Source organism: Myiozetetes cayanensis, unplaced genomic scaffold (assembly GCF_022539395.1).
Source record: "Myiozetetes cayanensis isolate MyiCay16 unplaced genomic scaffold, myiCay2020 scf13, whole genome shotgun sequence".
NCBI classification, from domain to species: Eukaryota; Metazoa; Chordata; class Aves; order Passeriformes; family Tyrannidae; genus Myiozetetes; species Myiozetetes cayanensis.
The window spans coordinates 13,146,353-13,162,091 of record NW_026086937.1 but is presented as its reverse complement, the minus strand read 5'-3'; the positions used below and the strand labels follow the sequence as shown (position 1 = coordinate 13,162,091).

General features: G+C 44.6%; 1 protein-coding gene across 12 annotated transcripts in view; it reads left to right on the top strand.

The window, feature by feature from the left end:
* LPP (LIM domain containing preferred translocation partner in lipoma) overlaps positions 1-15,739 on the top strand; it is a 333,675-nt gene that overhangs the window by 114,043 nt on the left and 203,893 nt on the right. For all 12 annotated transcript variants that reach the window (XM_050308804.1, XM_050308807.1, XM_050308803.1 and 9 more), the window contains one exon: positions 3,410-3,611. In XM_050308804.1, coding sequence (XP_050164761.1) covers positions 3,419-3,611 — 193 coding nt within the window. In that variant the 5' untranslated portion in view covers positions 3,410-3,418. The remainder of the gene's footprint in view (positions 1-3,409; positions 3,612-15,739) is intronic.

Genomic DNA, 15,739 nt, shown 5'->3' with positions numbered 1-15,739 from the left:
GTTAAAAAAAGATTAATTCATGTTCTTTTTTTATGATCTTGCAGAGTAGTTAGGCTAAATTTAATTGAGGCTGGGGAGCTGGGGTTGGAACCGATGAGGAAAAGGGAACTTGCTGAAAACACTGTCAAGGCACAGATAGCAAAAACAAGTGACAGTAAATGCATAACAGAAAATGAGAGGGGGAGAAAGAGGAAGAGAAAAGGCTAGCAGGGAAACAATTAGAAAATACCACCATGGCCAAACAAAGGCATTAGAGTTTAGCTGAGGGGGAGCTGTGTACCAGCTTACAATCAGCAGCTGAGTTACTGCAGTGTGTTCCTCACACTCCCAAGCTGTCCATAGGAGCGTTCTGCTCCTTAAGCTCATTCACTGAAATTCTCATTGTCTTCAGCCATCTCAGTGCTGTGCAAACCTGGCTTCTGAGACAGACATCCTTGGTTTGTGCATTGTGCAACCCATCCTTGCCACCAACCTGGCAGCCTGGGAGGTGGTTAAGGAACATTCCAGAACAGCAATGGTGATGATCTAGTTAGTGCTGGGATATTTTTGTTTTGTTTTGTTTCTTTTGAGTCAGAATGGAGATAATGTCCAGGGTCTGAGGGTGCTTCATGCAACAGGATGCTCTTTCATATGAAATGTCCAGCCAGAGGCTGAAAACCTGTTAGAATTAAACTCCAGGATGCTTTTAGCAATGGGTAAGGTGCAGCTGTCTTCAGGTGTAATAACTCTGAAGAGCGCAGACTTGTTTCGTTTTGCTCTTAGGGCTGAGTGCCCTCATTGCTCTCTGTTCTTAAAACCTAGATAGTTGCTTGAATTTTATTGCTGCTTTTACAGTTTTGAAGAATGTGGGAGGAGGAAGCATCAGTGTAGGTGAATGTTACTGATGGAGTGACAGTCATTTTCAAGGTCCATCGGGGTTGGTGTTAGTAATGGGAAGTACCAGGCAGAGGGACCGTGGTTCCCATGCCCACAGCCTCCACGTGTCATGGCTGGTTTGCTCTCCAGCCCTGTGGGGAGGACCTGCCTTTCACTTCTTGCTTTCAGAATGATGCTCTGCACTCTTACCATAGGTTTGGATGACAGGCGGATGGAGGAGGAAAGTCACATCCTTGCAGTTCAGCCTTCGATACTTGTCCTTTTCCAGGCTCCTCCTGCCATGCTACTGTCTGCCTCATTTCTAGCCAGCCTGTGTCTTCTTTTCACTGGTATTGGATTCCTAGTGCAGCAGGCTCACTTTGTAATGGTAGGAACTGTGAAACTACTGTCTGCATGTCAAACAGTCAGACTGCATGGCCAGGAAGAGACAAAGCTGTTGGGACTGATGTTTGGCATTCGCCAGTTCCTCTCTTGTGCAAGGAGTGATAGAGGTGGAAGATGACTATAAATTGTCTGGTTTCTGATGTTGGGTCAGACATTGGGACTCAAAGTAGAAATTACTCCTGAAGTAGGAAACCTGTTACCTGGAGTAAATTTATCATGTTGGAATAAGCACTCGTGTATATCCCTCAGTTTAAACAGTTGAACTGTAAACTGTTAGCTGGAGGTTCTGTTCCTGCACTACCATGTGGAGACCTTGATCCTTTCCCCTGACTGTCTCAGCATTGCCAAAAACAAATTGATAGGACGTGGTTATCCATACAGGAGCCCACAGGAATACATTCTCTAGTTTATACCCAAGAGTCTTCATTTGCTGCTTTGATGAAAAGACTCAACTGAATTGGTTCCACCATGAAGGTTGTAGGATGCAGCCAGGATAAGCTGGCAAAATAATTCTGTTCCTAATTCCTAAAAGCTTAGTCTTGACATTTCTAGTGATGTGTTAGCCCAAATTAGGAACTAAAAAAAGGAAACAGTGTCCTTTCTGCTTTGTTTTCTCTAGGTAGACTTAAATGTGATATTGGGTATGTCTTCTACCTACCTAAATGTTCTGTGTAACCCTGTGGGCTGGTTGAAGAGCTCAGTGTTATTATTTCTTGGAGAAGCATGTGTGCATGGAAGTCTTAGCTGTGCAGCACTAGGAGTATGCCCAGGTAGGCTGGGCGTGGCCCCTCCAAGGGGGTCTGCACCTGCCAAATGGCCACCTTTCATCTTTCCCCTTTCTATTTCCCACCCTGCGCTCAGGTAACTGTCCACACTGATAAAGCCCTTGGTGGCATGCCCAGCAGAGCTACAACTCTCTTCCATCTCAGCCCCAGCATCCCATTTACTACTGCAGTTAGAGACCACCTTTGTGTGAATCCAGCAGCATCTCTGCTTTGTCCTGTTGTTCCCAGGTTGAAGTGCCTTTCTACCATGGCAGTCTGCTCATGTCTCCCATGGTTTGGTGCTATCTCTTGTACTGATCTGTTTCCATGAGCAGAACAAATCTTTCCTGTTCGGGTCACAGCTGCCTGCCGTCTTTGGTGGCCTTGAGGAGTTCTGAGACCAAAGCAGTGTGTGGGCAAGAGTGACAAGGTGCTCAAGAGCTCCAAAATTAGCATTAGCTTTTGTCTGTATGGGGTCTTCATTTCCCCAACACTTCTCAAATCCAGCTCCATAGAATCATCTGATAGTACTGTAGGACTATGGTTGTTACCCAGCGAATATGCTTTGTGTGTGGTGAAAAGCACTTGTTTATTGCAACGAACAGGATTTTTATGGGCAACATTTTCAGCAGCATCTGAGTCCAGTTCTCAAAAGTGATGTAGGCTTTTTAAGAGGCCAAAGCCAAGATTTTCATAAATAAGTAATGATTTGGGCTGCCTCTGTTTTCTGTTACACAAGTCAAGATGTCTAAAAGGAGCCTGGTTGTCAGCAATTGTGGGATTCTGGCATTTTTTTCAAAATTGATATGCTTTTAAAATGTCTTAAGCTGGGCATTCAGAAATGGAGGGATCAAGAATGATTAGCTGCTTTTGAAATCCTTTTTCTTAAAAGTCTGAATGAAAATCACTGGGGCATGGGGTCCTAAATGACGTGAAAAAGTGCTAAAAGTGTATTTTGGAAGTATCTGCCTGTCTGTGACTAGGCTTGTCCCCAGACCACCTGCACTTTTGTACTTTAAAGTACTCACAAAAGCCTAATAGGGAAAGGCAAATACATCACTACTGTGCTGAATGGGTGGTGGGATTGATGGGCTGCTTCAGGGTATCAACCTCTCTCTGCTCTGGTTTGAAGAGGAAAATAGCATTGGTTTTTGTAGGCACCAACAATAATCAGTAACTGACGTGCTGGGAAAAGAAAGACAAGTTGGTATCTAAAGTCCTATACATTAGGAGCAATATTGTTTAAAGTGAAACATACACTAGTTAAACATGTTAAAGGGCTTTGTAGGTTTGATTTCATAAAACAGCAGAATAGTAGGAATCTAACTGTTGTTTCCCCAGCCTAAATTCCTAATACCCGTGTGACACTTTGCCTCTCCTCTCAGATTTGAACCATGTCCCACCCGTCCTGGCTGCCACCCAAGAGTACCAATGAGCCTGTTGGTCACGTTACTGCAAGGATGGAGACCACACACACCTTTGGGACTCCCAGCATCTCGGTGTCCACCCAGCAGACTCCAAAGAAGTTTGCACCTGTCGTTGCCCCCAAACCAAAGTACAACCCATACAAGCAACCGGGAGGTGATGGTGAGTATTTATTTTTTTAGGAAGGAACCACAACTAATTCAGAGAAATTGGCTGGTAACACAGGCTATTCCTGACTTGCTCTTTGTTGGTGAGTTTGTGGAAGCCTCCCTGTTTCAGATCATTCATTTCAAGAAGAGTGTGCTGGTATCTCCTACACTTGCTCTGGCTACCTATCCTCCTAAGAGGTGTAGGGCTGGGGGAGGACATGGGGACAGGTCTTTCTTGGTTTTAATTGGAAGCAGATGCCCCATGTCCAAGACTGATACTTTTGAAAGGATTTTGCTTATTGGCCTCTGCTGACATGTGATGATTCAAGGAACTTGGGCTCTAACAACCCTTTTCAGTACTGATTCGTGGGAATATGGGTATAATTGGGCGTTGTAGGGCATAAGTTTGGCAGAACGAATCTAGAAGTGCTTCCTCTCCAGGCTGCTGGCTGGATTGTTTTATTCTTTTCCCTCTACTATAGAACACTCTTGAATATGAAATAATTCAAAGGATGTTTACATGACCATTGCCATAGCCTCTGGAGCTGTTAAGTTAGCAAAACAAATGCCTGCCAGTCACTGTGTGTTGGCCTTCTACCTTCTGCTTTTAAAGTCTTCCCCTCTTCATGTGACTGAGCAGCAAGCGTGGGATTTGGGTGCCTGGCTTGTGGACACATGATGGGAGGGAATTCTCAGCATCAGGAGTGCATGGTTGGAAGCGCCTCTGGTGTTTGCAACTGGAAACCTGCCCGTTGGAGCACCCAGGATGCCCCTGACTGACACTGGAGAGTGTGTGATGTAACCTTACTGCAGCAGAAACAAGGAGAAAGCCAAGGATTTTAGGAAAGAGTGGTAGCTGTCTTGGCAAGGCGTGACTTTTCTGTTTGTGGTGATTTGCTATGGTTAGAAATGGGTGGAACACTCTTTCTCCTCCTCCTCTTTAACTCTTCCTCAAAAGAAAAGCTCAGTTGTGTTAAAGAAAATTGCCCAAATAGCTTTTGTGTATGGTTTTGGATGCTCTACTTTGTTCCGTCGTCATGTTTCCCTCTTTGTATTGAGTACAATAAGTTAAATATCATCTGTATATTTTTTCCTCTTTCTGCTCTGTCTTTTGTAAGTTGTATGCATTTTCAGGAAGGCTACAGAATAATGGAAAGGAGAAATAAAAACAAAGCAGCACATTAAATCTTGCACTTAAGTGATTTTCTAAAGTGAAGGATAGCTTGTAGGAAAGTTGGAAAAGTCTGAGTGTTTTCGTTTTTTTCCTCTGCCATTCTAACTTCAGAGAATTCAGAACAAAAAAAGAAAATGTGTTGGAGGGGGAAAAGCGAAGTCATATGCACCTGTTCTACTGCCTTCAGTAACAAAACTTAGCGAGAAATAGGAAGAGAAAGACATTTGGAATTTAAAAAGTAAAAAGTAATCCACTCTGAAATGCAGTGAAAATGTCACCTTCAAGTCAAGTGGAAATTCTTATTTTTCTGATTCTCTTGAAATTAAAAATAATAATGGAAAATAATCCTCTTTTTTCCTAGGAAAACTGTTCTTTATCAATCACTTATTTTTGGGTGAAAAAAGTCAGCATGTCTTAATTGCGAGTGCTTTAGTGATTGTGGGTCTGATTATATGTGACTCAGGAGCGTTATCACCCTCTAAAAATTCTGTGTTTCTTGGCATTTGGAGAAGGAGGCTTTCCCAAAGAGCACAGCAGGCACTGCAGGCTGAGAAGGGGAGACAACACACACAAACATTTCTAATGCAACCCTAAGTGTCTGGTCCCACAAACAATCAGGCATCACCAGGTCTGTTGGAAACCGGGAGACAATCAGGAGCTCACAGGGGGACTTTGTCAGTGCCAGTCCCTTACCTTGTCTGATGCTGGGCGTTTGGGGATCCTGTCCTTATCTGACAGGCCTGGAAGAGCTCAGGGTTGGCCAAGACCTGGTCAGAGACAGGCTTAGTGATGTGACAGCGTGCCTGCAGCTTAAGCTAATCCACTTTCAAAAGGTGACATGCTGCTGGTCGCTGTCAGCAGCCCGTGCAAAGCCATTACCCAGCCATATATAACCCTGAGAACATGAGGCTTCTGGGATCTGGCAGGCGAGAGCAGAGCAGTGAGAAACATTTAGCCCAACGTGCTTCATTCACTTTCTATGGCTCCCTTCTCTCCTCCAGGCTCCCTAATTGTTTTTTCAATGACCTCCCTGCTTTTGCAGCAATAGTTCAGCCTGGGAGACAGCTCCGTGCCCCGCTGGTTCCCTGAGTACAGGGGCACTGTGAGTCATTTTGCCTAAATTTGTTCTCTGTTGGTCACAGGTCTTTCCCATCTGGTTGGCTGTGAGTCTGTAGATGGGGGAGCTGCAGCATCCCCTTGTATCCTGGTGTGTTTTCATCCCTTCTATCCTGCCAGAGCTGCTTTGGTGGAGGAATATAGGGAATTACGTGCTTCCTTTTGCCAGTCATGAGTGGGAGCAGTGGTTCCGCTCAGGGGAAGGGCTGTTCTGGGGCTGTGATGGGGCAGAGGGTCCCTGTGCACATCACAGCATTGCCTGCCCCACCAGCGTTGCTGGAGCTGGTTCCCTGCAGCCTTTGGCAGCTGGAATATTATTTTTCTGGGAGACTGGCGAATTCTGTTCCTGGTAATTTCTTCAGCTTGTTGCTTTTAACATTCAGTAATATGCATCCTCTGGCCTTGTGTTTCTCTATCATTATTTTGTAGGTGTGTTGCTCCCATGTGGCAGGTCTGTCTGATCACATTTGTGATTTTATTCCTTGATCATATTGAAAGCACAGGGAAAAGCCACTGGAGTGACAGTGGAGCAGGTACTGTGTGCACATGTAGGAGGAGTGATTGCACCCCCTTCTCCCTCCCACCAAAGCATTTGCTTGGTCTCACCTTGACTTTGATTTTATTTTTCTTTTCCTGACACCTGCACAAAAATCAGCTAGAAGGTGCTGATTAAAAGCTACTTAATGAAACTTTAAAAGAAGTTGGAAATGGCTACATGACTGAAAAAAGTGAAATCACAACAGCCAACAGTTTATAAACCAGCAGCGTTTTAATGTAATTTGAAGCACTCAATGTGTGTGTGGTTTAGACCAGTGAAGTGAGCGATTTTCCTGGTTCTGCCAGCCCCCTTCCTTGCTATTTACCATGCTGAGTTGCTGCTACTTGTTTCAGACTATATTTATCAACTCATCAAAGCAGAGACCATTTCTTTCTTTTGTAGAGATCTGTTTGGGGGCCCCTGGGTATGACTGCAGTAGTGGTAGAAGTAATAATGATAATCATCATTATCATCAGTAAGACCACAGCTCTGCCTAACATTCTGCACAGGTCTCTGCCATGCAGAGAGCTGAAAAGGTGGGCACAGCTGTGTTTTTATAGGTGCTACAAACACCAGACCAGACTTCCACGTGCTGTGGTCTGGGCTGGATTTCTGGAGGATTTAGTGCTTCCATTCCCCACTGTGATGGTTTGCAGGGGATTAACCTTGCCTGATCCTGGGAGGCATGAGCACCACAGCTCCTGGGAAGTGCAGGTGCTCGTCATCTTACACAATTCTGTATTTACCCCACAGAGAGAGGAGAGCTGTTTGAGCTTGGGGAAGATGTTTACCTACAAGATGAACAAGTGTGCATTGGAAGTGTAGCTGCTGATGAGTTAGGCTGGAAATCAAAATTAGATGTCCAGACACTGAAGCAGGAGCTCTAAAAGAGTTTACCCAGAGTCAAGGTGGTCCTTGGATGGAGCTAGATGTGTTTGAAGGTTGAGAGCATCTTCTCTTCGTGCTGGGAGGAGATGAGTCCTGAGATGGATGAGGCAGCATCCAACCATGGGTCCTGAGAGTCCACTTCTTTCTCCATGCTCATGTGTTTGGTGTTATGGCCAAGGATGATGGTGTTTGGTGTTATATGTCTCCTCCCTCTGTTCCTCAGCAGACCCTGCCCAGCACTGTGCATAGCAGGGTTTGTCCTCTGTACTCATTGACCAAAAACAAATCTCAATCAAAGTAATGCCTTTTTCCAAGGAGTTTGTATTAATTTTGTTTCTTTTAAAAGCATTGGATGCCCCATCATTCAAAGTCCTCAAGGTCAGGTTTGGCAGGGCTTTGAGCAACCCGATCGAGTGAAAGATATTCCAGCTGATGGCAGATGAGGTTGGATTGGATAATCTTTCAAGGTCCTTTCCAAGCCAAACCTTTCTGTGATTCTGTGGTTGCCCTTCCTCCTTTCCCTGCCACTTACTTCTCTCCTACTCCAGCTTTTATACTTAAATTGGTATTTCAGTATCTTCAACAGAGCTGGACCCTTACGGAAGCGTTACCACACAGCTGTTCCTATCTATGCTGGGCTCAGGAAGATGGAAAGGATGTATAGCTTGCAGACGAAGCAAATTCCCTTTTCTCCTCCTTTTCCTAGATCCACAAAATGGGACCTAACCCTCAGGGCAGACTAAGGAGGCCTCTGGTGTGGAGTGAGGTTGGTGATGGCTGATCCGCTGGCTTTGTGCCCACTGCCATGGGGCTGGTGGTGCTGGCGTGGGATTGCGCACTCCGTGGCATGGGGAGGAGAGCTGGCAGCTGCTCCCACACAAGAGCCGCTGAGGCAGGGCAGTCAGGATGTGCTGGGACAGTACCGGGGGTTGTGAGGCCAGAATCAGGGGCTTCAAAAATGTGTAAAAATCTGCTGTCAGTCTGAGATCCTCAGAAAAGCCTGAGCTGGGGCCATTGGAGGGCTTGAGCGCAGTGAGTGGCAAGCTTTGTGGTGTGAGGTGCCTTTTAGTTTGGATCCTTCTGGCTTGAAGCTTGTTTGGGTAACCATAAAAGCTCCTTTCCCCTTCCCCTCCAAACAAAGCTCTGCAAGTCCCAGAAAGATGACACTATGCTGAAACAGGTGGAGCACATTGGTGAGCTGGAGAGGCTCAGCTGGATTGCAGGGTTGGGCTTCCCAGTCCAGCATTTGTGAGCACTAGCACAGCTCCCTGTGGGTTGAATGCACTCTTCTACCACTGTGTGCAGTCACATGGAGGATGATTTCACGGTGGTAGGGAAGGTACATTACCTAATGGGAAGTACCACATCACTGCTTGGCTGCCAGAAGATCTCCTGCTCCTGTAAAGATGATCATTTCCACTCCCAAAAAAAGACAAACTCCTCATATTCTTGCGGTGCCCTTTGTCATATGAATTGGACCACGCATGTTTCTGAAGCTGCCTGAGACAGACTGAAATGCTGCACTGCCAGCCCTGGCCAGAAAGGGAGGTGCAGCCAGCATCTCTCATAGGGCAGTCACTTGGTTTGTGGGGCTGCTTCGTGCTTGGATGTACTTCTTTGTCTCCCTCTGAGGCTCCCAGGACATGCTTTACAAAAGTAGCCACTCCGGTTTATGCAGTTGGGTCCTTCTAAATTCGGTATTTTTTAGTGCTGATGTCTTTCTTTGTGGTTGCCACCTTGGTGCAGAAACAGTTAACATGGATTTAATAGTGGAAACTAAATGAAGGGATGAGACTCAAAGCAATCTCTTTCATTCTTCCTTTCCTGGGTGCCTTTCAGGTATGGTGAACAACAAGTCTCATGTGAAGGTCTTTGAGGTTTTAATTACTTTTTTTTTAAACCATCTCTTTCCATTTACCTTGGTTGGTAGATTGGGCAAGTCACTCATGACACAAAGCACAACAGCAGGACGAGCTCCAGGGTAAGGTTATGTTGTTGACACCACCGTGTATGCTCGAGCACAGCTGATCCAAGTTTCCCAAGGCTTGACTCTCCGTGCCCTCCTCCTCTTCTTTCGTGTAGAGCCTTTTGAGCACTAACAAATTATGTTCTGCTATGTCTGTAGGGGACTGGGAGCATGAACTGTTAGGCTGTTTATTGTTTTGTTATTGTATTTTTTTTTACAGACAGATATACCTAGTGGGTTTTGTTTACAGCAGCTGCTATCAGTAGCTCTGCCTTAATTTTTGAAGCTTGGGTATGGATTTATTGGACTAGACACTCTGTTGTAGCTTTGCTGTTCCCACCTCTGCAATCTTTGACAGTTCATAGAAGCTAATCAGGTCCAGAGTCTATTCATTATTTGCATTGAGAGCCCTGAAAGAATAAATTCAGGCTGACTTGAAAGATTCTGTGGGGTTTGTGATGTTTTTTTGGTGTTTTTTTTTTTTCTGCTTGTTTGTACTGGGCCCATACCCCATAGCAGGAGAAATTCGTTCTAGTGGAAGGGTTGTCCTGGTTGAGAGGCAGAGGGGTGGTGCACCGGCTCCTTGGTGTATCTCTTGAGCTTCTGCAGTGCTGTGCTGGTTGTTGGAAGAGGTCTGGGGTGCAGGCAAAATGAGATGTCTTGGCCATTCCAGTGCTGATTTGTGTGTGCATTAACATGAGATAATGCAATTGAGTCTCTTATCGTGGCAGAAGCAGGAGCTGGCTGTCCTGCATGTGTTGTGGACCATTGCTGCAGCCCAGATGAGGCATGGGAATATGTTGTTACTCTGTCAGTTTGATGCTGAATTAAGTCCTGTGACTACCAGGGTATTTCAGTGGGATCTGCTGGTCCCTACCTTGTTCCTCAGCTCTGCCACCAGCTGAAAAAATCATTGATGCTTCAGGGGGGTGACAGTGTCTCAGTGGTGGGACAAACAAAAATTGTCCTGGCTAAGAAGTGCTCTAACGCTTTCCTGGTCCTGTCATTGCAATGGATGCTACGGTCCTATCCCTCACAGGACTGAGCTTGAAAAAAAGCGGAGTTGAAAAATGTAGTTTGAATAAAGAGGTAACCTTACTGTTGCAAATCATCCTGACTGAGCCTGAGCACAGCCCCCGTGTTAGTGCTTGTTTTTTCAGAAAAAGCTTTTTTAAAGTGTTTATAATAAACTTTTAAAGTATTTCTGAATGCTTGCCCTCATTCTTCCCTGTGTTTTTTGCGCTGAATGAAATGCAGCAGATGAAGCAATACTTTATTCATTAGTGTCAGAACTGCATCATCCACAGGCTCTTTCAAAATATAGCCAGTGAAAATGAACTTGAAGCTCTAGGCCTCTTTGTCGTGGGTTTGCTACCTTCTACACAAGAGCATTTAAAGCACAAACAAAGCCCCCTAACACTGCAGAACAAGCAGGAAGGTGGGGGTCCCTCATTAAGAAGTAGCTGTGAACCAGTTTGGAGCAGCCTTTCGGAAGTCTCCATTGATTTCTCTCTAATGACATCCTCTTTCCCGTTGGTTAGGAACCAAGTGAAACCAGTTGGAAATGAGTGGTGGTTCTCATTTGTATAATAGTGGATTTAAACTGCCCCAAGCAAGCTGAGCTGTGTTGAAGAGGCGTGAGACCAAGCTGATGCCTTTGTGCTTGGGCATCATCCCTCCACTCAATAGCATATGAGTTATGGAGACATGGAGTTTTGCCCAGTTGTCCACAGAACAGTGACTGGTATCAGGACCTGTGATTCTCACCAGTGTAAATAAACTGGCTCTGTGTGGGGTCTTTTGTTTTGATAGCAGTCATCCCAAAAGTTGTTGTGCTGGATAACAGTGTCTCCATCTGCCTTTTTTTTTTTTTTTTTTTTTTTCTGAAATACCACCTCAGAAAAAGACACTGAGAAAAACTTCAGCATAAAACAAGTGCATAAAAACTGTTATTGAACCAGTATACTTATCTGTAGTTCACAAAATGTCACGTCAAGCCACCAGGTTTTATTAAGTATTCTGACTGTGTTTTGTTAGAATTACAAATATTAAATTTTCACAGGCTCTGGAACACATTGCCTCTTATTTGTGAACTACTTGAAGTAGTGCCTAGCCTTGGGTTTCATTCTAGTGAGTGAGCTTGTATTTTCTCAGTTATTTGGTATCATAAAGCAAACATTGCACTCCTCAGCAGGTAGATTTTTAATTTTTTTCTGCCATGCCTATTTTTTTCTCAGTTTTTTTTCCCTCCTGTCTGTCTGTTCTTCCAAGATATTATTTTTAATTTTTCCACTTCATTATTTCAAACATTGAATAATGATTCATCTTAGCAGTGGCCTGCTCTGTGAACCACTTTGGGTAGAATAAAGAAATACTTTGGGTAGAATAAAGAAAAAGGACAGAAAGGGAAGGGAAAAAGAGAAAGACAAGACATTAATGACATACACTGAAATGGAAAGGAACTGTCTTTTTGTAACTTGAATTGCAAACAACTGTCATCAGCCATATCAAACCTACTTTTAAAAATATTATGTTTGTCCTGTATATAGTTTTTAAGGGCTGTAGTGCCCAATGAAACCATGAGAGCATTGCTAATGCAGAAATAGCTTGAATTCAAGCAGGCAACACTTGTCCCTTTTATTTTAATTAGAAATTTTAACATCCTCCAGATGCTACTCTGTTAAATAATAACAATTGTTATACGACAGTTAACAGTCGAGTAATATTTTTTTTTTCCCCTCGTTCACACAGTGCAGCTCTTCTGCACTCTGAAAACTTAACTGTTACGGTAGAGGATTGTTTTTCCTTTTCTCTGCCTAATGCTTTTTACTTTGCCAGACTGAGTCCTGCTAAGTCAGAGCGACCAGTAAATGTCTATTGGATTATATTACAGGTTGGTCTAATAAAAGGTTAGAAGAATGAATGAGCAACTCTTGAAGCCACAGAAGCTGTACTTGTGGCCAAAGAGCAGGCATTTCTGGCAGTGAACACTACACAACTACAATTTGGGCTAAATATACAAGGCCCAAAATGCTTGTTGCTAAGCAAAGCATGTTGAGATGGACTTGGCACATGAGTCGAGGGTCTGTGAGCAGGACTGAGAGTCCTGTGGCTCTACTTGGCCTGGGGAGGGTGATTTTGCCAGAGATGAGCAGGGCTCTGCTCTAGTTCCTAATAACCAGACATCACTATCTAAAATTTCCCTTCTGCCTCCTTCTTTAAGTAGCACGCACGCTGGAAAGTCATAGCCGTGGAAGAAAGCTCAGGCATGTCCTAGGGGTGCCACTGGGGATTTACCCAAACTATTTGAGGAGTTGTGAAGCACTACAGACTCATAGGTCTTTTCCAGCTCTTAATTTCTGTGATGGCAAAGACTAAGGAAGGGTCTAGCTGTGACCCAAACCATAAAGCCAAGCCTGGCATGAAGGGCTGATTGATAGAAATGGTGCTGGCATGACAACTGACATTTGTTTTGCCAAGAATTGAAGTTATGGGAAATGGCATGGACGTGAGAAAGGGACCTGTGCATCTGGGCCACCTCTGTTCCACTTGGAAAGATTTAGTAACTGGCTTTTCCAGATATTGTGCAGTACCTGTGGCATCAGGGGTCTGTCCAGGGGTCCTGACTGAGAAACTGCCCTGAGTGAGCTGGTGGGAGGAGAAGGGACTCTCAAGGGTAGGAAAACAGTGCTAAAATAGTGTAGGTAAACACAATCTTTTAAGAAGAGGTTTAATAGAAGAAATTATACAAGTTTGGAATAAGTGGAACTGATGGTCTCTGAGGTTGGTGGCCCAAACTTGGGCAGACCTGTTCTTTTGTAATAACATCAAAAAACCAACTTACCTTATATTTTTGCCCCACATATCCCTCAGTACAAGATCCCAGTCTGTACTCCACCGGCCCCATCCCCTATGGCTTTTTAGCAGGGTCAGTGCCAATCTGTGACTGTTTCTGCATGAACTGGGAACCTGTTGGGCATCCCAGTGCCCTCCTTGGGATCACTGTGCACCTACAGTTGGAACTATTTCCAGTTGCTTTCCTTATCCAGAGCAATCCATCCTAGCTCTTTGCAGGACCGGATCATCTCTCAGCCCCTGAGGTGTCATAATCAGCTTTACAATATGCTGTCAAACCCTTCAAGGGAATGTTCGAACATAAACTGTGCTATGTATATGCAAAGTTTTTTTTCAAGAGAAGGGAAAGGAATAATCATAGTTCCTAGGCCACTTCTCAGGAAGGGTAAGAAAAGGAGGGTTGCTCAGTGAGGATCCGTTAACACCTCTCTGGCTGGCAGACAGTGAAGCACAGGAGGTAAAAGTCCATTCTTTTCCTTTCCCAGTCCTGTGATTTAAAATGTTTGAACATGCACTTCAGAAACCAGGGAAGTAAAAGCCCCCAGTTGTGCCTGGAGTCTCTGCAAAGGCCACGGCGAGCGAAGGGGCTGCGGAGTGTTAATACAGTCCATCATTTTGTAACGAGCCCGATGTTCTTGTATGAGCCGTGTCAGGCTGTTGTCTGCACGCTGTCTTTGCTGATCACAGTAATCGGGTCATAAGAGAGGGAGAAGTAATAGCGCGTCTCTTAGCAACCAGCCCCAGGAGAAAGAGAAAATTACTCAAACAGACTATCCAGCCAGGGAAGTAGAAAGATGAAATTTTCTGAAAGACTGTTGGAAAGTGCTCAGGGACATAATTCTTTTATGTGTGAGATCCTTGCAGGCTGGATCCAATGGTATCAGACAGGTTTTTTTTTTTTCTTGTTGTCTTTCTGGTAAACTTTTATTTTTAATTGGTCTCAGAAAAAAGGGGGAGAACCCTTTGAAACAGAGACATTTAACAAAAAAAAATAAGTGACAGATTTTTATATTTTTAACAATGCCAAGGAGAAGGGAGGGAGGGGAGGTCAGTGTGTCTCAGGCAGGAGATGAGGGGAGCGTCTTATCTCTGCATGAGTGCTTTGAATGCTTCCCATGTCAGTACGAGCCAAAGCACGTTGCTGTATCTGCCAATGCCACAGTGGCACGTACAAAACAAACTTGTTGGATCTCCATTGCATTGCACGGGGTGTCACGTCCCATGAGTGTCCCAGACTGTGTGCTGTGCTGATTGACAGCTTGGCAGAGAGCTGGACCCGACATGGCCTCCCAGAAGCTGTGCTGGGAGTGCCCAGCTGAGAGGTCAAACAGAGCAGGTACTGGTCAAGTTCCTGCCAGCAGCCTTTTTCTCATTATCCTGATTTTTTGTCCTCTTCCAAGCTACTGGTTTGTGTAAAACTTATAGGGGAACATCTTTGAGGCCTTCTAAAAGACTGTTTGGCCAGTATTGTCCCCAGGTCTCAGAGGGGAGAGTGGTTGTGGGGACAGCCTGGAAGTCATAGTAATAAATCCAGGCATTTTCAGTTTGTGTACAGGGTGGGGACAAGCTTGTGTGCTTGGACCTTATACTTTTAAAAGATTTTTTTTTTGTACCCAGAATGTTGCGCTTCTGTGGCCAGCAGTCTACTTCCTACCAGGGGATATACTGGCTGCTTAGGGGAAGGGGATGGTCTGGCATGGTCTGCCCACCCTCACTAAGCAAGAGCATAAATCTATGTTGAATGGAAAGGCACATACTCTGAGATGGCTGAGACTCGCGAGATTTGTGGTTACATCCTTAAAAGTATTGCAGGGACAAAATGTTTCTGAAAGCCTGGCTTAGTCCCTGGCTTTGAGGAGACATAAGGGCACTGTTGCATGTGTGAACAGGCGTGTAGGTGTCTGATTCAAGTACTGGTGCCCTTATCTGCTTCTGTCTGCTTTGTGATACCAGGGCATGTCTAGATTGTGCAGAGGCATCAACAGACTCTGCAGGGGATAGTTTGACTTCCAGTAACAGGGTACCTTCAGATTCACATGGTTTAATGAAGGCTACAGCCATTCACCCAAATTGGATTCTGGACAGTTCAGGCTGATCTCTGGGCTGTGATGGTTGAGCTGTTGTTGGTACCTGTGTTCATGCAAGTCTTTCTAAAGTTTTTGCAGACAAGGCTGACTTCAGCATCTTATCCTGTAAATAATCTGTAGAAGAGAGGAGAAAAAGCTCAACCTTGCAGCTGTACAGAATTAATAGCTTAAGAACAACATCTACTACTGTCAAGGAAAAGTGAGATAAGGAACAATATTAATTGCAACTTCTTCCAAGCAAATCATAGAGGCTGCTGCTTTGCTGTTGTGTCATAAAGAAAAAAGACCTTCTTCCTTAAAAGTTTAGTAATTGAAGACTTTCCTTGCTATTTTCGTGAGTACCAGTAAGTGATGTTTCCTGGAAATTTTCCCCCAACTCTATAAATACCACCCCAGGGCTTACAGAAGTGACTCAGTTTGGGAAGTCAACACCATACACTTCCTCAGCACAGCCCCCCAGCCAGAGCAACTTCTGCAAAACTACCAATCGGTTGTTAATCAGCAGTACAGTTGGGCT